At 41.2% G+C, this 22,564-nt stretch overlaps 1 protein-coding gene across 2 annotated transcripts in view; it reads left to right on the forward strand.

The window, feature by feature from the left end:
• Positions 1–9,883, forward strand: part of MAP7D2 (MAP7 domain containing 2) — a 151,878-nt gene extending 141,995 nt beyond the window's left edge. For both annotated transcript variants that reach the window (XM_040423667.1, XM_040423668.1), the window contains exons 13-17: positions 1,039–1,092; positions 1,851–1,920; positions 3,701–3,890; positions 4,349–4,617; positions 7,657–9,883. In XM_040423667.1, coding sequence (XP_040279601.1) covers positions 1,039–1,092; positions 1,851–1,920; positions 3,701–3,890; positions 4,349–4,598 — 564 coding nt within the window. In that variant the 3' untranslated portion in view covers positions 4,599–4,617; positions 7,657–9,883. The remainder of the gene's footprint in view (positions 1–1,038; positions 1,093–1,850; positions 1,921–3,700; positions 3,891–4,348; positions 4,618–7,656) is intronic.
• Positions 9,884–22,564: the final 12,681 nt, after the last annotated feature.

Genomic DNA, 22,564 nt, shown 5'->3' on the forward strand with positions numbered 1-22,564 from the left:
AGTTGAGATCAGCAGGCACTGAAACAGCATCAAAGCACAAGAGGATTGACAAGGTGAGTAATCATTCCCTTTCATTTGTAACCCATTTAGCCCCCATTTTTAAATGAAATTATTCCCCTGGAAAACACCCAGAGATTAATTGGCACATCATTTCAGAGAAGATTATGCCCAGAAACTGTATGCATGTGTCTCCTTCATTTTCGTAAATGGTCACTAAACTTTTAACAACATTTGCATAAATCATTGGTACAGATGATTATAAGAAACTTTGTAATATATCTTATCAGATAAATGCAGAGTTCTGAGAGAACAGCTTAAGTCGAGAAAGAGGTATTATTCTTTGATACTATATATTACAAAGTTTCTTGTATTCGCCTGTACTATTGATTGCTGGAAAGTTAGTTGAAAGCTTGGGGTCCATTTAAGCTACATAATATAAATAATTTCTTCTAAACCTACACATAATAATGTTGTAAAAGCCCATAATAAGAACATCCGCAAAAAAATATATTGAATAAAAATGTATTTCCTTTATTCAGCACTATTAAAATATAGTTTAAAATTAGAAGAATCCAAATGATCAGAGGAGGAAAAAATTAACCAGTGAGATAAACATGCAGACAGATACAAACATATGTAATATAAAGTACATATACCGGGAAAATGGGGTTAAAGTATAGTCATATCCAAGTGGATTATAGCAAAAATCAGAACAGATAAATGATAGTATTATGTTCCCATGAATACATGTGGCAACCCCACAGTAAGCCACATATAAGTCCCTGTAACATAAACCACAAGATAGTGGTGTAATAGATAAAGTGCATCAAGTACAAAGCGTCTGCATGAGGGTCCCTCACTTCCACAAAAAAAGACGCATTGGGTATGTTCCTAGTATGGCCTTTTACACCATTATTATGTGTAGGTTTAGATTATGTTTTTGGGTAGGCCCTGAGAGTAGGTCTGGTTTCTATAGGATTAAATAATAAGGATACTTATAATGAAGTATTGATGTATTGTTGAAATGTTCCTCTCTAGAGGATTGATGAAATCATGAAAAGAACAAGGAAGAGTGAAGTGATGGAACCTAAGGTATGTGCCTCAATCATGTGAAAATGTGTGGTAAGCACAAGATGTTGTAGGACAGACATGCATGGATCACTGTGATGCCAGATTTCTATCAATTAGAAGATAGATTTTCTGTGATTGTTAGAGCATTCAAGCAATGTATACACTAATATGACAGGGACCTGGAATTTCGCCTACATCTAATATCTATGGTACACAGGGACGTAGCCCAGTGATGCAGTTGTATTTCATTACCATTGGTGACATTGTTCTTTTGGAAGCTTTTTCTGTAGTTCCAGTTCTGACCCAGTATTTTTGATGGTTGCTCAAAAATGTTTGTATGACAGTCCCGCATGAGACTCTGTCTAGAACCTATGAGTTGGGGCTCATTCACACAACCGTATGAATGAGTCTGCATCGGTTCCACGATTTTGCGTATCGGTTACGGACCCATTTATTTCAATGGGGCCGCAAAAGATGCGAACAGCACACGCAGTTCCATTCCACGGCCCCGCAAAAAAGAACATGCCCTATTGGACAAGAATAGGCATTTTCTATGATAGTGGTGGGCATGTGCGGCCCGCAAATTGCAGAATGCACACGGGCCGGTATCCATGTTTTGCGGATCCGCAAAACACTACGGTCGTGTGAATCTAGCCTTAATTTGGGTATTTGGTAGCTTATGTAGATACTCATTCTATCAATAGCATAGTTCCCAGAATGCCAGATTAGGACTGTCTGAGCTTGATTACTCTAATTCATGTATAATTATTATTTCACAGAAGGAAGAGTCTAAAGCAGATGTTCACATGCCTTTGAAAAGTGAAAATATAGAAACAGATGATGAAAAAGGTATGATAACATTTATACATTAAAGGGGTTGTGCAGCAATACATATTGATGACCTCTCGTCAGGATAGGTCGTCAATATCTGATCGGCGGTGTCCCCCGCCAATTAGCTGTTTGACAATGAGGCAGCTCTGCAACCTGTTTATTATACTACGCATCTCCTGTGGAGCGGTGACGTGTTTTAATTACAAGTACTCACTCCATTCAAGTGAATAGAGAGTACTTGTCCATTACACTGCACTTCTGAACCCCCGCCAATCAGATATTGTTGACCTATCCTGACGATAGGTCATCAATATATATTGCTGCACAACCCTTTTAAAGTCTTTGTAGCTATTTTTTTTTATTATTGCATTTTTCTTATTTTGGGCTAAAAATCATTTTTTCCCAGTTGGAATTGAGAATTGAGCTGTAATGAGTGTGAGGTCAGGAGATCTGAGATGAGAGCTACACATTAGCTGTCAGATGATGGGATTCAAGAAAACCGAAACTGACAGTCCCGAAAACCGGCTAATTTTTAACCCTGTATAAAGAGTGAACATTTTTAATAAATTATTTTTAGCCCAAAAAAAGTGAAACACAATCCTTAAAAAGTTGTCCTGAAGGTGTCTTTAAGTCAATTCAATGCTTTGAACATAAGTACAATGTGAGGGATGACGTGTCAAGCTCTCGTCACTCTAACAATTAGAGCCTTGGTTGGGTTTCTATCACTTTTGATGACAAAAATGCAAAGTATGCAGCTCTATTTTTCCCCATAAAACAGAACCCCCAACTGACCCCCATTATAAGTGAAGAGAGTCTGTTGTTGCCATTTTGGATTTGTAGGACGACCGATCCATCACACCTTGTGAAGAGAATACTAGCTACTGTACAGCCATAGCTTGAAAAGGGATCCTATCCCCAGGATAGGCTTTATAAATTAAAGAGGATTTCTGTTTTTTAAGATACTGATGACCTATAAGGAGTATAAGTTATCAATATCAGATTGGTCACGGTCCGACCCGTCGCACCAACACCGAGCAGCTGTTTTCAGCAGCCATCAGCGCCAGGAGCAAAAGGCTCCGTCCGTTGTATAGTGGCCGAGCTGGGGTACTGCTGCACCTGAATGACAGCTGAGCTGCAGAATGGCACGGCCACTACACAGTGGACTGAGCCACATTCTTCTATCTCTATCCACTGTTTAGTTTCCAGAGGCTGCGGAAATCAGCTGATTGATGAGGGTGCTGGGAGTCAGACCTCCACTGATATGATATTAATAACCTATCCAGAGGACAGATCATCAATATCTAAAAGCTGGAGTGCCCCCTTACCATCTGTACGGTAGGACAGGGAAGCAAATAGAAAGGACAGGCAGCTTTTCACCTCTGCTCAACATGCCAAATTGGAAAGCCTTAATCGCACGTCAGTGATTTCCATCAGTTATTGTGAGCCAAAACCAGGACTGGAGCCTCCACAGAGATGAGGTATAAGGGAAAGATCTGCACCTGTTCTCTGTAGGCTCCACTCCTGGTTTTAGTTCACTATCACTGATCACTGACCAAAACACTGATGTGTGAATTAGGCATAAGGTGTAAGGGAAAGATCAGCACCTGGCCTAGTTTACAGTCGTGCCTGGTTTTGGTTCAAAATCACTGATGGAAATCACTGACCGAATATGGACTGTGTGAATAAGGCATAAGTCTCGGTACAGTAGTAAGGGCAATATCGAATTTAATTCTAGTAAACGAACGTGTCATCTGTTTCATTATTTTACAATGTATTTCTCTGTGTAATGGTATTCTAGGTCAACTCAATGGGTTTCCAGTATATGTGGGAAATAAAGTACCAACTGTGACAATCATTGAAACAAAGCCTCAGGATCTGTTCCCAAGTGGCCTCAAGACGAGTGCAGGTACCATCCATCTTGATGTTCTTGAAGGGAAATGTAACAGCTTGGATGATTCTACTGATGAAGTCCAGTCAATGGATGTGAGGTAGGCAAGCCTTGTTATAATCTCAGCCTAAATGACCATTACAGGACAATATAATCCACGCACACCAATCAACATCAGTCAATTTCTTAGCCTCCTTCAGCAATCGCACCATCCAACATGAGTATCATTTCCATAGCCCACACAGTCGTTGGTATGACCCATTGTGTAGATGTTTTATGTAAGTGTGACTGATACAAAACCTACGCATTGATAATCTGCTTCTGTAAAGATGAAGGATGGTTATATTTAGACGGCACCATCAGTCTGAGTTGTTGTATTCTACGTTAGGCCCCAATCCGAGCTTCTTCTAGTTTGTTTCCATGACAGATGTATTATCTAAGCTCCCCATCTGGGATCCTATTTTTTACATGCTATGTCACTATATTTCAAATTGTTATGCAATAACATTCTTGCACTTAGTAGTCAATTATAAAAGAAATATATATTTCTGCCCACAGCCCCGTGTCCAAGGAAGAGCTTATATCAATCCCAGAATTTTCACCATTGAATGAACATGTTCCTGGTGTGTCACTGGATCAGAATGGGACTAATCATTCTAAAGCTTTAGATGATCTTCTGGACTTCACTGGCCAAGCCACGTACTCCAAGATAGCCAGTGAAAGCATACATATCGATGACTGTAATAGAAACCTTATTGATGGATTTAGCAGTCCCAGTCAAGAACCTAAACTGAACACGATCTGCTGACTTGCCCAGTGTAATATGGGTAATGTCTTTTATATGAATTAGAGCTGAAAAATTGTATTTTCTGTAAATAACGAGCGCTGCCTGTTTGTGTGGTCACATGGGTGAATCACGTGCCTGCCACCATCTGTTGTCTTATGGACGTGGAGATCGCCGCTCTCCCATGTTTACATAACCCATCTATGAGCCTTCAGCTAAATAGCTGGGAATAAGGCACAAGGGAAGTTCCAGTCTTTTGGGACACAACATAAAAGTTTATGGCACATTAAAAATATTTACTATAAAGTGCCCAAAGAGCATCTGTCAGCAGATTTGTGCCTATATAACTGGCTGACCTGTTGCATTGTGCTCTTGGCAGCTGAAGGCATCCTGGTTGGTCCCATGTTCATATGTGCCAGCATTGCTGAGAAAACTGAAGTTTTAATATATGCAAATGAGCCTCTTGGAGCAACATGGGCGTTGCTTTTACACCTAGAGGCTCTGCTCTCTCTGCAACTGCCACGCTTTCTCCACTTTGGTAGGGGCAGGGAGTGTAAACGTCTTCACGCCAGGCCCTGTCAATCAAAGTGGAAATGACGTGGCAGAGCCTCTGGGTGTAACGGCAACGCCCCCTATTGCTCCTGGAGGCTCATTTTCATATATTAAAACATCTTTTTTTCAGCAAAGTGGGTACATATGAACATGGGAGCAACACAGATGCCTTCAGCTCTTATGCACACATGTAACATTTCAGCCAGTTTCATAGCTACAAATCTGCTGACAGATGCCCTTTAACAAACAGGTGTGCAGACCAAATGAAAGTTTTCCTAGTGTTTTATACTGATGACCTATCCTGAAGATTGATAAATGCAGACGGTATCAGCAGCATCTCACATCATCGACTTTTATTTGGACTTAAAAGCAACAATACACATGGCAACGTTTCGGCTGATGCACAGCCTTTATCAAGCCTTGATAAAGGCTGTGTATCAGCCGAAACGTTGCCATGTGTATTGTTGCTTTGAAGTCCAAATAAAAGTCGATGATGTGAGATGCTGCTGATACCGTCTGGATTTATCTATATACTCCGGCCGTTGGATCCAAGGCCATCGGTGAGGCTGTTGCATCTATTTGGATACATCAACAAGGACCGAGAGGGCTGCTTCTATACTTTGTTTATTGCTATCCTCAAGATTGGTCATCAGTATCTGATCAGTGACGGTCTGACCCTCAGCACTTCCGCCTGTTTGAGGATGCTGCTGCACTCCTGTAAGCACCACTGTCTCCTTGCAGCTTAAAAAGCACAGCGCCTTTCATTGGATAGTGGTTGTGCTTGGTTTTACAGCTCAACCCCATTCAGTTGAATGGGAATGAGCTGCGCCTAGGCCATTTGACTGATGAATGTGGCGTCACTGGCCTAGGAAGATGCAATCAAACAGCTGATCAGCAGAGGTGCAAGGAGTTGTACCCTCACCAATCAGATACTGATGACCTATCCTGAGGGTAGGTCATTAGTATAACACTCGGAAAACCCCTTTAAAGAATTGCGGTTCTATAGATGTACTAGGTTTGCTAATGTGAGAAGTCCGATATGAAGACAGGCACCTCTGACAGCACATCAAACTTGGAATAGGATGAGCTACAGCCAAAGATAACATTTATGTTTTACTCCGGTAACTTTGCTTCACCAAATTTACAGCAGGTCACATCAATCCATGTATTTATCCTTCCATGTATACGTAGCTCAAGCTGATGGCACAAATTTGCCCTCAATGCCAACTGAGCAGTGTGTAAATGCCAGAGCCGCCTTCTGCTGTCTACGTCCTGCAAGATACCATGCCATGCCAGAAAGTAAACCTCATGTCACACTGGTTCTACAAACATGAGAACAACATGAACCAGGAATGTTTCCATCTCCTTTTTTAATTAATCTACTACTTTCTAGTATTGGGCCGGAACTTCTAGAACGTGCTGGAAACATTCCTTACAAGTTCTGCTCTGTGATAAAGTAATAGCTTTATACAGTTGCTGCACATTCATGCTATGCATTCTACATATGTTCCTGGAGGACCTCTTTTATTGTTTTTTTAATCCTCCGCCCTGCCTTTTTCTCCCGTACTTTGGGTTTCCACCACTATAGAATAATCCCTTGCATGGGTGTCCCTTGTCACCCTGCTCCTGCTCTAATAGCTCTGATCCCAGCCATGGCACTTTTTAAATGGGTGACATCATCAAAGGGACTGGTGACATGATGGCGGACCAGGGGGGCCCTATGTAGTTATCCCTGGAGACCTAGAGAGGACCGTTTGTTTACCAAGTCTGCTCTTAGGGCACACTAAGTGTATGTGAAACCAGCCTATGTGAGATTATTAGTATGGATATAAATAGACCTATAGACTGCTGGTTTTAGGTTGGATTTTTAGAGTCCAGTACAATGGAAGCACCTCAGATATGGGGTCACATAAAATCCTGCAAAATTAGACCTGTGCTCAACTCTTCTTTCTGCCTCTGATTATGACCGGTGTTATTTTGTAGGCTGGAGCTACACAGTGAAGTGTTGTACGACAGCAAGTTTCAGAAGAGTCGTGCAACCAAAAACATTTGTGCAACTTGTCTGCAACGTTCTGTCCCGTGACTATTTTGCAGCTTTGATTTGGCTGTAAGTAAAAGAAAAAAAATCTCAACCGTTGCAGACAAGTCGCATGCAACTTACATTGCGGTTCGTGATGGTAATGTCACATGTGACTTCAGACCAAAAATCCAAGTGTTGGACTTTTTGTGATTGTCGAATTGCAGTGGAGGCATGTCACATTGTGACCCCATTGACATTCATTAGATGTGATGTTACATTGCAATCTTCATGTCATGTGATAAATCTCATGTTGCCTAAAGCATCACAGATCAATATCAAGAGCCGATCTCCCCTTTGTAGATCTTTTATTCTACAAATCATACAAGTAAGTTTGGTCTGGGCAGGAAGAAAATGTCCCCAAGACACACATATAGGGTCTAGTACGTTCAGTATAAATAAGTACATCAAAACTTTATTTTCCTTGTGCTCTCATATTTTGTTTTTCTACAGGTGCTGCAGAGTAACTCGGCAAGAAACGCGCTTTGGGCCAATGAATACTTTTGGCAGTTGACCATCAAGAAACAAATATTGGATTTTATTATCAGAGCTGAATATATCCTGCAATTCTTCATCTATACCGTTTAAATTAGTTCTGTGTTGGTAAAAAAAAAAAAAATCTACAGTGGCTGCATAGTTTGAGTGCGGAAACATCTGTGGGGCACCTAGTTAATGAAAAGCTGCTCTTGGTATTAGAATGGGTCACTTGCTGTATGGGTGATTTTCTACTGCTTTTGGTCTGTCTGTACTTTGCAGTTATATTGCAGAAGGTGTTTTTTTTTATTTTTTTGTTTTTATTAGGATTTTCAGCATTGTATTCCAAAAAAAAAACAAATCAGACACGTGAACACTGGAGAAAATGGGAATTTCTCTTTGCTATCAATAAGGCACACATTGAACCTCTCCCTACAGATCCTAGATGTATACAATCAGATAACGGCATTCGTTTTGATGTACTATATGGTAACATCTCCATCCTTGGGTTAGTACTGGACCAACCCTATCCAACGAGTTTAAGGGGATTATAGTACAAGAACGTAGAGGCCAGTGTTCAATAGTAGTTTTTTAATACATTATATTGATTTCTCATGGTTCACATGGTTTTACAGTGTTTGGATGAATGTCATAAAATAGTTAGTCTGGAGAGCCAGGATTACCCTCAAAGCTGAGCTCCAGAACTTGTAGTATCCTTCTTTTTAGATGCTCAGTTTGAAGCCAACTCTTTCTAAAATAATTCAGAGCTTTAGATTTAAAGTGTACCTAAACCTTCAAGGAATTTTTTTTAAACTGTTACAAATACCATAATACAGAGTTTTGTAATATGCCAGTATTTTATTTTTAGATTTTATTGCTTTAGTAGTCAGAACAGAACCCGTACGGCACAGCCATGTATGCGGTGTACAGATTATGACTTCAGTGAACGCTGTACTGGCAGGAGCACACATCGTTGCCTGTGCCCTCCACTCCACTGAAACTTCTGCCATACAACATTGGTGTAGGCGTATCATGCACCGATGCACTATGCCAGGCGTTAGCGCAATGAGGACATGTAGGAGCTCTGCTTAGCACATTGTTGCTCCTGCACGACCTCGCTCCTCTCCACTAAAGTGTGGTATAGCCCATCGATGCAGGGTATTCTGCACTGATGTTCTATGGCAGATCCTTAAGCGGAGCAAAAGGCACAGACAAGAGCAGTGATGTATGCTTCTGCCAGTGCGGTGCTCACTGAAACACATATTGTTGAAGTCAGAATCTGTAACATCGGATACATGGCTTTGTTGTGCGCTGCAGTGCATAGCGCTTCAGGAAGGCCCAAGCATCCGAGCCTGTTTGGCTACTAAAACAAAATCTATAAATAAGATATATTACAAAAATCATTACTATGATACTTGAAATGGTTTTTAAAAATTACTTAAAATTTTAGGTACACTTTAAAGTGGAGAAAGGTTGATCACCACTGACAAAGAGAAATTCACACTAAATCATATTAGTTCTTTGGATATGGATTAAGGTCTTAGGGTGTTCTGGTTACAATAAGTTATCCCCTGTCCACTTGCTAGAGGATAACAAATTGGTGTGGGTCCAAATGGGTCACGATAAGGTGGGTCCTGTATGAATGAAGTGGCAGGTCAAGCATGCTCACAGCCACTCCATTCAGTCTCTGTGGGACTTTCAGAGATGGCTGAGCCATGTACTTGGTTCTCCTGTAATCCCATAGAAATGAATGGTGAGGCAGTGAGCATGCTCGACCACAGCTCCATTCATACAGAGGACCCGCATTGTCATGATCAGTGGGAGAGCGCATGACTCGGACCTCCACAGTGGATAGGAGGTAACTTGTTGCTAATGGAATATGTAATAATTAATTGGCTCATGTGATGGAGACAGTTCTGGATGTGGATACTTGTAAGCCACATTCAGACAGGTACATTGCACCAGTGGTTTAATTGTAATCTGACCCATATCTATCATAGTTCTACTGAACCAAACTTACAGCACAATAAGAATCTATGGTGTTGTATGTTTGGTATAGTCCAAGTTAGTGTGGGTCCACTTTTACATCATCAATATGGACGGTATTTGACAACTTAACAGAGTAAATTTATTCTTCAGGTTGCTTTTTTGTTTTTATTTTTCTATTAATTTATTTATGTATGTAGAATTATGCTGATATATAAATTTGAGTTATTATATGATCCCTTAGTGAAACGATGAGATGACAAATATTAGGCTCCATTCACACGTCCGCAATTCTGTTCCAAATTTTGTGAAACGGAATAGCAGACCCATTCATTTCTATAGGGCCACACGATGTGCTGCCCAGATCTGAAAATGCGGATCCGCACTTCGGGGTCCGCTATTCCGTTCCCGAAAAGAAATAGAACATGTCCTATTCTTGTGCGCAATTGCGGACAAGATTAAGCATTTTCTGTTATAGTGCCGGCGATGTGCAGTCCTCAAAATTGATGTGTGAATGGACCCTTAAAGAACATTTCTGTCCTGTGCTCTGACGTAAATATAACCCCAATGAAGAAGATATTTTGTGGGTGAATACTTCTGGATGATAACTGGTTGTAAATACTGATGTGTGACAAATATTGGCGGACTGGTAAAGCACTACTGTAAGAGCTGGTTTACTGAGCAGCACTTTGCAGGTACTTATGTTACTGCCCAGATTTCTGTATAGAACTAATAATGAGAATGTAACCTGTATAAAGATGAAGTGCCATACATTGTAAATGTAATCGGTTTCTGTATGTGGACTACTTCATTGTTGTTACGCTGTATATATTATTTTACAATTTGTTTTAAAAAGCCACAGTACATGATGAAAAAGTGAAGGTAAATTCCTTGACGTGTTCCGGATATATGTGGGTTGTGTGTTGAAACTAAACCAGTGCAGACATTAGTACATACATCTTTGCAGCAGTCCTAAAGCGTCCTCTGTAGGCACATGGCTGAGGTAGTCTGGCGATTGTCACTTCCTTGGGAGGCTGCACCACGTCTGAATGTTGTGACTACTTCCTAAGAAATTGATTAGCTGAACTCGTTGGTAGCCTCCATTGTGTAAAGGCAAATGATACTTAATAATTTTCAGGGTAAAAAAAAAAAGCAATAAAGATAAAAACCATAATGGACAAGGATGGATTTGATCTTTTTTTTTTTTTTTTTTCAATTAAAAGAAATAGGTATTGAGGAAGCATAATAAAATGAGAATGAAAGCTGTAATAATACAGGTCACGCACCAATTCACAGTGCTGTCTGCAGTACAGAGAATATTACGTGTATCTCAGTATAACAACGCACGTTGCCCGTTATATCCACGCTGTTGGTATCCATCTTGCTTAATGTGCAATAAAGCTTAAGCATGTTTCTGTGACTTGCCATCAAAACACGTGATGGTTATATGTGTTATATTGTACTTTAAAAATGTCCATTGAGATGTGATATTTTGTTACAAATTGTAGATTCATAATTGGCATGACATGTATAGCATGTATAGATCAAAGTGAAATACATTTTTGTTTTGAAACCAACATTTTGGCAGTGTTTTTTTTGCTTTTATGTTTGCATATACATTTTTTAGCAGTTAATGATTGAGGAGAATGACACAAATTTACTAGTTCTGGTGTGAGAAATTATCAGTGCCTAGCCTCACAAAGGTCCAGGCTTTCATAGGAAAGGAAAAGTGGCCTAATGTGCAACATTTAGCATCAAAATTGCACCTTACTTCTGATATTAACAATTTTGCCAATATGAGTTACACAAATGTCTAGCCATACACCACATTTATCATCCAGCCTGAGCCACTGTGTGTAGGTCTAGAGGGCCTGTCTAAGTTTATGTCATCTATAGGGTTAAGTAGGTTTGCCCCAAAGAAAATAAGTGTGTTAATAAATGTTAATTTCTGTGTTAATAAATGTTAATTTCTGTTCTATTTCTCAGACAAACTGGCCACAGATAACACGTTCAAAATGTAATACACATTTCATGCAGCTTTGAATTATGGATTTGACCAACATAGGTTTCAACAAATGAGACATACAGTTGAAACCAGAAGTTTACATACACTATATAAAAAGACACATATGCATGTTTTTCTCAATGTCTCATGAAATCAGAATAAACCTTTGCTGTTTTTGGTCAATTAGGATTACCATAATTATTATTTGCCAAATGCCATAATAATGAGAGAGAGAGAGAATGTTTTAAGGCCTTTTTATTACTTTCTGTAAAGTCAAAAGTTTACATACATTTCATTAATATTTGGTACTATTGCCCTTAAACTGTATGACTTGGGTCAAATGTTTTAGATATCCTTCCACAAGCTTCTCACAATAGTTGGTTGGAATTTGGGCACATTCCTCCTGACAAAACTGGTGTACCTGAGCCATGTTTGTTGGTTGCCTTGCTCGCACCTGCCTTTTCAGCTTTGCCCATAAATTTTCAATAGGATTGACATCAGGGCTTTGTGATGGCCACTCCAAAACATTGACTTTGTTATCAGTAAGCCACTTTGTAACCAGTTTGGCAGTATGCTTTGGGTCATTGTCCATTCGGAAGACCCACTTCCTGGCTGATGTCTTGAGATGTTGCTTCAGTATTTCCACATAATCTTCTTTCCTCATGATGCCATCTATTTTGTGAAGTGCACCAGTCCCTCCTGCAGCAAAACAAACCCACAACATGATGCTGCCACCTCCATGTTTCACAGTTGGGATGGTGTTCTAAGGCTTCCAAGCTTCTCCCTTTTTCCTCCAAACGTAACGATGGTCATTATGGCCAAATAGTTAAATTTTAGGGAAGCGATCAGAGAACGAGCTATTCTCAAAATCCACTCACCGCCAAGTTTTAACCCCTACAGTGCCGAAACTGCACTCTTCTGTGCCCCAATCGGTGACACAGGTCAGTTTTGTGCCTCATCTGTCATCAGCTTGTCTTGTCATCTTCAGTTCTGTGCCTCATCCCCTGCTTCACACATAACTAACCCCTTCAGTGCCAATTTGCCACTCTTCTGTGCCTGATTTGCTGCAGACAGTGACAAATTAGACACCTGTCACTCCAGCCTGTCTGCCCGTCAAGACACCTGTCACTCCAGCCTGTCTGCCCGTCAAGACACTCCCAAGTTACATTAAAGAAAAATGTATTAACCCTTTCACTGCATGTGCCATACTCGTGTCCTATGCTTGAGTGGCACCATTCTGTAAAATATAAGTCTCCTATGCCCCATGTGGATTTGTTACACCTACAGGTCAAACTCGAAAAATTTGAATATCGTGCAAAGTTCTTTTATTTCAGTAATGCAACTTAAAAGGTGAAACTAACATATGAGATAGACTCATTACATGCAAAGCGAGATATTTCAGGCCTTTATTTGTTATAATTTGGATGATTATGGCTTACAGCTTATGAAACCTCAAAGTCACAATTTTCAGGTACCCTTTGCTCAGGGGGTATGGATTGACTAGAGTGTGACACTTTGAGCCTAGAATACTGATCCTTTTCACAAAATTCTAATTTTAAGCTGCATTAATGCAATTCCTTTTAATTTGCATAACTGAAATAAATTGACTTTTGCACGATATTCAAATTTTTCGAGTTTCAGCTGTATAATTGTAAAATAATACATTAATTAACCCCTTTTTAGTTAACCGCAATAAGGATATTGGCACTACTCTGTGCCCCATACTAGACCCCTGTATATAATTTTCAGCCTCCTGAGGCTCATCGCCAGCCATCTGTGCTACCTGTGACACCTGTCAATAACTGCCAAGTGACTCTGAGTTTTTATCCTAAAGGATATACAGGATTTTAGTTTGCTGTTTAATAAATAAAAAATCTACATTAGTTTACAGTTTAAAATGACGGCTTTTTCCTGCTGAAGAGGCATATGCCATGCTTTTTGAGGACACTGACTCAAACAGTGGAGATGAAATTACAATTTTAGTTTCATCTTCCTCAAATGATTCATCTAATGATGAACCCCCTCGTAGGCGTCCTAGGGGTAGTGCGCAGTCGCAGCCCCGTACAAGTGACTCTTCATGGACCCCCACAGATAACTATGTGCCCCAGGTGCATGAATTTACAGCCACTCCAGGCATCAATGTAGATAACACAGGTTTCGTTGAAATTAATTTTTTCAAATTATTCTTCACTGAAGACTTAATTAACTTGATGGTGGAACAAACAAATATATATGATTGCAGAGCAATTTATTGCCTCCCATCCAGACAGTTATCTTTCAAGGCTCCACAAATGGACCCCTACTAACACGACTGAAATGCAAAAGTTTTGGGGACTTCTCCTAAGCATGGGCATTACAAAAAAAACAATACGTTTATATTGGAACAAAGTTATCCTTCATCACACCCCTCTTTACTTTCTTGCCATGCCCCTGACACGTTTTGAAGCTATTCAGAGATTTATACACTTCAGCAATAATAATAAATGCCCACCCCAAGCAACCCCAGTTATGACAGATTAGGAAAGACACCACTCACTACTGTCAGACTTGCCCCTCTAAACCAGGCCTCTGTATTGGAGAGTGCTTTCAAGTTTAACACGCCTCCACTGATATTCATTAAGTTCATTTCATTCATATCTTAATCCATGGGAAGACATTTTCAGTTTATCATTTTTCCATTTGTCAATCCAATAATAACCCCCCCCCCCCCCCCAAAAAAAAATGTAATCTTAAAAATTCCCATTATACCCCTAGATGAATACATTGAAGGGTGTCATTTTATTAAATGGGGCATTTCTTCAATTTCCTTTTATGTTCTGGCAACCCTAAAGCAGTGGCGTACCTACCATATAGGCAGACCACGCAGCTGCTATGGGGCCCGTGAGAAAGAGGGGCCCGAAGTGGAGGAGAGGCCCCGCCCCCTAATTGCTCCCGTTTATCTTTCTAAAGCTAAAGGACCTTTGATGATGTCATCAGAGGTCCTGTAAGGGAACTGCACAGTGTAAAGTGTAGTTCCCAGGTTAGAACAGTGCATCTGCCAGGACCTGTGATGACATCATCTTCAACATCACAGGTCCTGCAGAATCTAGCAAAGGAACTGCACCAAAAATGGTGTAGTTCCTAGGTTTCAAAGGTATATCTGCCAGGACCTGTGATGACATCATCACAGGTCCTTCAACCCCTAACAGCAAGTATTAGAAGTTCACAATCAGCTCTGCATTGATCCAGACAGACTGGAATGGAGTGGTAAGAGGAGGTCCTCCACTTCTTGTCATTTCCCCCCCCCCCCCTTCCCCTCCATGCCCTGTTTTTACTCATTGCTCACTCATGTATAATACTTCAGACAGTTACAGTGACCACTACCTCATGTACCTCACACACACAGTGATCATAATGTATAACTGACCACATATTTCTGTAAACACTGCATCTGCAGTATTATACCTTCTATGTCTCACATCAATACACTGCTGTGTGTGTGTGTGTATATATATATATATATATATATATATATATATATATATATATATATATATATACACATACATACACACACATATATACACACACTGCATATATTACACAGTATTATACATGCACTGATATGTGAGGTACGGGGTATAATATATGCAGTGTATACAGGTATACAGTATATACAGTAGTGTAATATGTGAGGTACGAGGTATAATAGATGCAGTGTGTACAGATATATAGTATATACAGCAGTGTACTGATATGTGAGGTACAAGGTATAATAGATGCAGTGTGTACAGATATATAGTATATACAGCAGTGTACTGATATGTGTGGTACGAGGTGTCAATACACTGCTGTATTTACTATATACCTGTACACACTGCATTATACCTCGTACCTCACATATTACACTACTGTATATACTGTATACCTGTATACACTGCATATATTATACCCCGTACCTCACATATCAGTACACCGCTGTATATACTATATATCTGTACACACTGCATATATTATACCCTGTACCTCACATATCAGAACACTAGGGAATATACTATATACCTGTACACACTGCATCTATTATACCTCTTTTGTGTGCCAGGGCTGTTTTGTAATCCCAATCTGGCCCTGATGGCATAAATTATAAAACGCAGCAGCAAGAATAGTTCATGGAACAAAAGGAGGGGCTATAAAAGGGGAATGGGGGCCCAATTTTGATTCCTGCTATGGGGCCCAGTGATTTTTATGTACGCCCCTGCCCTAAAGCCTTGTTTTTGCGGTTTTCACTGTCGGGGTGCCTCAGCGTGTCTTCAAATGTGTCATAGTGCCTGAAAATTATTCCAGCACAAACTAACATCCAAAAGCCACACTGTGTTCCTCCCATTCTGAGCCCTGCTGTGAAACTATACAGCAGGCTACAAGCACATATGCTTGGTGTTTCCTGAAAGGGGAACACATACTGGGGTGCATGTTCTCTTTTAACCCCTTGTGAAAGTGAAAAATTGGGGTCTGCTAGTAATTTTTCATTTTCAGAAACGTGTGCTTTGAAATCCTTTCTCTAGTATTTCTGCCTTCTGTGAGACACCTGTTTTCTGAAAAGTACCCTTGCCACCACTTAAAATGTTCGTACGGGTGTGCTCTTTCCAAAATGGGGTCACTTCTTGGGGTTTTTAATTTCTGGGCACCTCAGGAATCTTTTAAATGCGACATGGCACATCAATGTCGGCCAATTCAGGTCAGCAAAATCCATATTTTGCTGTTTGAATCTAGAGCCCTGCTGTGTGCCCATACATCATTTTATGAGCACATATCGGGCGTTTCCGTATTCGGGGGGAAATGGGGAACAAAACGTGGGGTGCATTTGTCCTGTTAGCCCTTGTGAAAGTGAAAAATGTGGGTGTAAATCAACTTTTTCAGGAAAAAAATGTAATTTTTCCTTTTCACAGCCAAGTGTTTGCTAATTCTGTAAAATGCCTGATCGGTCAAAGTGCTCACTACACAGCTTGAAATATTCATTGAGGGGTGTAGTTTCTTGAATGGTGTCACTTTTTGGGGGTTTCCACTGTAGCGCCACCTCAGGGTGTCTTCATATGCGACATAGCTCCCAATTACCATTCCAGCTAAATCCGCTCTCCAAAAGCCATATGGTTGTCACGGTGGGGAGTGAGGGAAACTCCCCACCGTATAATGGGAAGCAGACGGGATAGCAACTAGGCCAGCGACTGGGATAAGTAAGCAGGTCGCCTCCTAAAGCATCCCTAATCCTCGCCCTAACTCCAGTATGAGCAGACCTGGATGGTAGGACAGCTCATACCTAGGACCATGAGTCACCCTGATAATCCCTCAAATAAAGAGCAGAGACGACCTGTTCATCCCAGACACTGATGAACAGGAGTCTCCACCGGCCTAGCTGCAAGGAAAAAAAGGAGACTGTATACAGTAACTGGATTGGCAGGAAAGCACACCATACAACACACTTACCTGCTGCAGCAACCCCGACTGGAACCCGAGCATTAGTACTGGTGCCCACAGAACATACAGGACACAGTACAAACAACCACACCCAGGTATCCAGCAAACCAGTTACTGCCTGGAAACCCCCATGCAAACAGGACGCATGGCGGCCCCAGGCAGAGCAGCATACAGACTTTTAGTTCCCCCTCTGGGGAACCCTGACACCCCCTTCCGGAGGCACACCACACAGGGAACATGTCTAGCAAACATGCTGGACTATAAACACCAACAGACCAGACATGTAACAACCACTAGACAAGACAACAACCACCCATACATAAACAACATCAAACATATGCAAGGGTAGTGAAGGGAAGGAGAATATAGGGGAGACATCATGGAGACCTTTATGTTCCACAAGGTTGCCCTCAAGCACTGGGCAGATGGTAGAGGCCGGGCAGGAGCACAGCTGACCCCAGCCAACAGGCCACAAGCAATATAAACCTAGTGGCCACACCCAGGACACACCTAAATCCCCACCAGCTAGATAATTAACCCCTCTGACACCAGACAGGGAAAGCCCCAGGAGAAAGGAGGCGGCACCTACATGCTTCAACCACAAAACGTTGCCGCTGGCAACAGCATGCACGGCAACCATGTCTCGGCGCACACCAAAGGCCGTGACAATGGTGCTCTTTCTACTCTGAAGCCTGCTGTGTGCCCATACATCATTTTTGAGCACATATGGAGTGTTGCCGTATTCGGGGGGAAATGGGGGACAAAATGTGGGTTGCATTTTGTCCTGTTACCCCTTGTGCAAGTGAAAAATGTGGGTGTAAAGCAACTTTTTCAGGAAAATGTTTTAAGTTTTCCTTTTCACAGCCAAGTATTTCCTAATTCTGTGAAATGCCTGATAGGTCAAAGTGCTCACTACACACCTTGAAATATTCCTTGAGGGGTGTAGTTTCTGGAATGGGGTCACTTTTGGGGGGTTTTCACTGTAGGGCCACATCAGGGTGACTTCATATGCGACATAGCTCCCAATTACCATTCCAGCTAAATCCGCTCTCCAAAAGCCATATGGTGCTCCTTGCACTCTGAAGCCTGCTGTGCGCCCATACAGAATTTTTTGAGCACACATGGGGTGTTTTTGTAAACTCCAGATTCAGGGTAATATATTTTGAGTTTTGTTTGGCTGTTAACCCTTGATGTGTTGCAGAAAAAAATGATAAAAATTTGCTGCTAAAATCATTCATTCTCATATTCCTTTAATTCTTGTGGGGCACATAAAGGGTTAACAACATTTATAAAATCTGTTTTGAATAGCTTGAGGGGTGTAGTTTCTGAAATTGGGTGATTTATGGTTGGTTTCTAATATGTAAGCCCCAGAAAGTGACTTCATAACTGAACTGGTCCTGAAAGAATTGGGTTTTGGAAATTTTCTTAAAAATTTTACATTTGATTCTAAACTTCTAAGCCTTCTAACGTCCCCAAAAAAATAAAATGTCATTTTCAAAATGATCCAAACATGAAGTAGACATATGGGGAATGTAAAGTAATAACTTTTTTTCGGAGGTATTACTATCTATTCTAAAAGTAGAGAAATTTAAATTTGGAAATATGCAACTTTTTCAAAGTTTTTGGTAAATTTAGTATTTTGTTATAAATAAAAATGACATTTTTTGACTCAATTTTATCACTGTCATGAAGTACAATATGTGACGAGAAAACAATCTCAGAATGGCCTGGATAAGTAAAAGCATTTTAAAGTTATCACCATGTTAGATTTGCAAAATTAGGCTGTGTCCTGAAGGTGAAAAATGGCTGTGTCCTGAAGGGGTTAAAGGCATAGTAATCTTAGTGTATGTGAACTTTTAACATTGCAGAAAGTAATAAAAATGCCTTAAAACATTGTCTCCCTCATTATTCTGGCATTTGGCAAATAATAATAATTATTGACCAAAAATAGGAAAGGTTTATTCTGATTTCATGTTAGATATTGAGAAAAACATGCATATGTGTATTTTTATATAGTGTATGTAAACTTCTGGTTTCAACTGTATTGGGTCTGCCCATCAGACAAAGTCAGGGCCAGATTAAAGTTGTTGGCCCTGTTTTATGATTAGCTAAATTAATTTATTTCAGGATTGAGCTGTATAGCATAGGTTTTCATATAGGCCTAGGTCCATAAATAATAAAACTGTCAATACACTGAACTCACTGGGGTACATTTACTAAAGACTGGTATTTCATTTACTTTATGCATTGGCCGTGTTTGGGGTGGCCCCAACGCTACGATGAGTCCCCCGGACACTGTCGAGGTGTCACCACATGTTGCTGCTCTCCAGAAGGGATGGTAAGGTGTGGTGCACCCCAATGGGAAATAGTCAGGTCCATAAATATTGGGACATCGACACAATTTTAACATTTTTGACTCTATACACCACCACAATGGATTTGAAATGAAACAAACAAGATGTGCTTTAACTGCAGACTGTCAGCTTTAATTTGAGTGTATTTACATCCAAATCAGGTGAACAGTGTAGGAATTACAACAGTTTGCATATGTGCCTCCCACTTGTTAAGGAACCAAAAGTAATGGGACAATTGGCTTCTCAGCTGTTCCATGGCCAGGTGTGTGTTATTCCCTCATTATCCCAATTACAATGAGCAGATAAAGGTCCAGAGTTCATTTCAAGTGTTCTTTTTGCATTTGGAATCTGTTGCTGTCAACTCTCAAGATGAGATCCAAAGAGCTGTCACTATCAGTGAAGCAAGCCATCATTAGGCTGAAAAACAAAACAAACCCATCAGAGAGATAGCAAAAACATTAGGCATGGCCAAAACAACTGTTTGGAACATTCTTAAAAAGAAGGAACGCATCGGTGAGCTCAGCAACACCAAAAGACCCGGAAGACCACGGAAAACAACTATGATGGATGACCGAAAAATTAATTCCCTGGTGAAGAAAACACCCTTCACAACAGTTGGCCAGATCAAGAACACTCTCCAGGAGGTAGGTGTATGTGTGTCAAAATCAACAATCAAGAGAAGACTTCACCAGAGTGAATACAGAAGGTTCACCACAACATGTAAACCATTGGTGAGCCTCAAAAACAGGAAAGCCAGATTAGAGTTTGCCAAACGACATCTAAAAAAGCCTTCACAGTTCTGGAACAACATGCTATGGACAGATGAGACCAAGATCAACTTGTACCAGAATGATGGGAATAGATGAGTATGGAGAAGGAAAGCAACTGCTCATGATCCACCTCATCAGTGAAGCATGGTGGTGGTAGTATACCACCTCATCAGTGAAGCATGGTGGTGGTAGTGTCATGGCGTGGGCATGTATGGCTGCCAATGGGACTGGTTCTCTTGTATTTATTGATGATGTGACTGCTGTCAAAAGCAGCAGGATGAATTCTGAAGTGTTTCAGGCAATATTATCTGCTCATATTCAGCCAAATGCTTCAGACTCATTGGACGGCGCTTCACAGTGCAGATGGACAATGACCCAAAGCATACTGCAAAAGCAACCATAGAGTTGTAACTATTGTAATTCCTACACCTTTCACCTGATTTGGATGTAAATACCCTCAAAATAAAGCTGACCGTCTGCAGTTAAAGCACATCTTGTTTGTTTCATTTCAAATCGATTGTGGTGGTGTATAGAGCCAAAAATGTTAGAATTGTGTTGATGTCCCAATATTTATGGACCTGACTGTAAATCCAGAGAGTCAGGGTCTGCAGTTAACCAGTGCAAATGAACAGGATATATATCACAACATACATATAAAATGCAGTTACACAGTATTAAACGGCATGTTAACCAGGGGCGGACTGACAACTCATGGTAATAGGAGATTATGGGGCCCCTGTGTCCCGTCCACCCTCAAGTCCCACCCACACATTGCACCGCCCACATCACCTACATTTGGTATAGAATTTCTATTTACCACCCCCCCCCCACCTTCTCCAACCACCCAGCACCCTTACTCACATAAAACAAGTAATATATATAATATAGCTTACAGTAAATGACTGTAAATACTTACAGTTCTGAAGACTCTAGCAGGCTCAGGATCAGTGCTCTGGCAAGCGGGCAGCTCTGTGCAGTTCAGGAAGGAGACCTATAAGACGCACCTAGGTTTTAGAGGGGGACAATAAGAAAAATAATAATTTTCATTACACCTCAGGTCAGACCACCAATCAGACCTCAGCTGACAGCCCTCAGTCAGACCCCCAATGTAAATAAGACCTCAAATTAGACCCCAATCAGACCTCAGCTCAGACCCCAATCTAAATTACCCCCAATCAGACCTCAGATGAGAGCCCCATGCCTCTCATCAGCCCCCATTATGCCTCTCAGTCCCCAGATTATGTGCCCCTCACAGTAGATATGCCCAGATATGTGCCCCCTAACGGTAGTTATGCCAGATTATGTGCCTCCTCACAGTAGTTATGCCAAAGTATGTGCCCCTCACAGTAGATATGCCCAGATATGTGCCCCCTAACAGTAGTTATGCCAAATTATGTGCCTCTTCACAGTAGTTATGCTACATTATGTGCCTCTTGCAGTAGATATGCCCAGATATGTGCTCCCTCACAGTGGTTATGCCAGATTATGTGCCCCCTCACAGTAGATATGCCCAGATATGTGCCCCATCACAGTAGATATGCCCACATATGTGCCCCCTCACAGTAGTTATGTCAGATTATGTGCCCCCTCACAGTAGTTATGCCAGAATATGTGCCGCTTCACAGTAGTTATGCCAGATTATGTGCCCCCTCACAGTAGTTATGTCAGATTATGTCCCCCCTCACAGTGGTTATGCCAGATTATGTGCCCCCTCACAGTGGTTATGGCCAGATACTGTGTGTGCCCCCTCACAGTAGTTATGCCAGATATGTGCCCCCTCATATTAGTTATGCCAGATATGTGCCCCCTGAAATTAGTTATGCCCACAGCCCCCTCACAGTAGTTGTTGCCCCCAGTCTGCAGCTTTATATATAAAAAAAAAAAACATACTTACCTTTTTACCTGATGACACGCTCCCACGCCTCCTGGGCGATTCCTGGGCCTTCAGCGCTCCTCCCACAGCCAGCAGCACGATGTGTGGCCAGCAGGGGGAGCACTCAGACCTCAGCTCAGACCCCAATCTAAATTACCCCCAATCAGACCTCAGATGAGAGCCCCATGCCTCTCATCAGCCCCCATTATGCCTCTCAGTCCCCAGAATATGTGCCCCTCACAGTAGATATGCCCAGATATGTGCCCCCTAACGGTAGTTATGCCAGATTATGTGCCTCCTCACAGTAGTTATGCCAAAGTATGTGCCACTCACAGTAGTTATGCCAGATTATGTGCCCCTCGCAGTAGATATGCCCAGATATGTGCCCCCTAACGGTAGTTATGCCAGATTATGTGCCTCCTCACAGTAGTTATTCAGGGTTATGTGC

Source organism: Bufo bufo, chromosome 3, assembly GCF_905171765.1.
Source record: "Bufo bufo chromosome 3, aBufBuf1.1, whole genome shotgun sequence".
Classification (NCBI taxonomy): Eukaryota; Metazoa; Chordata; class Amphibia; order Anura; family Bufonidae; genus Bufo; species Bufo bufo.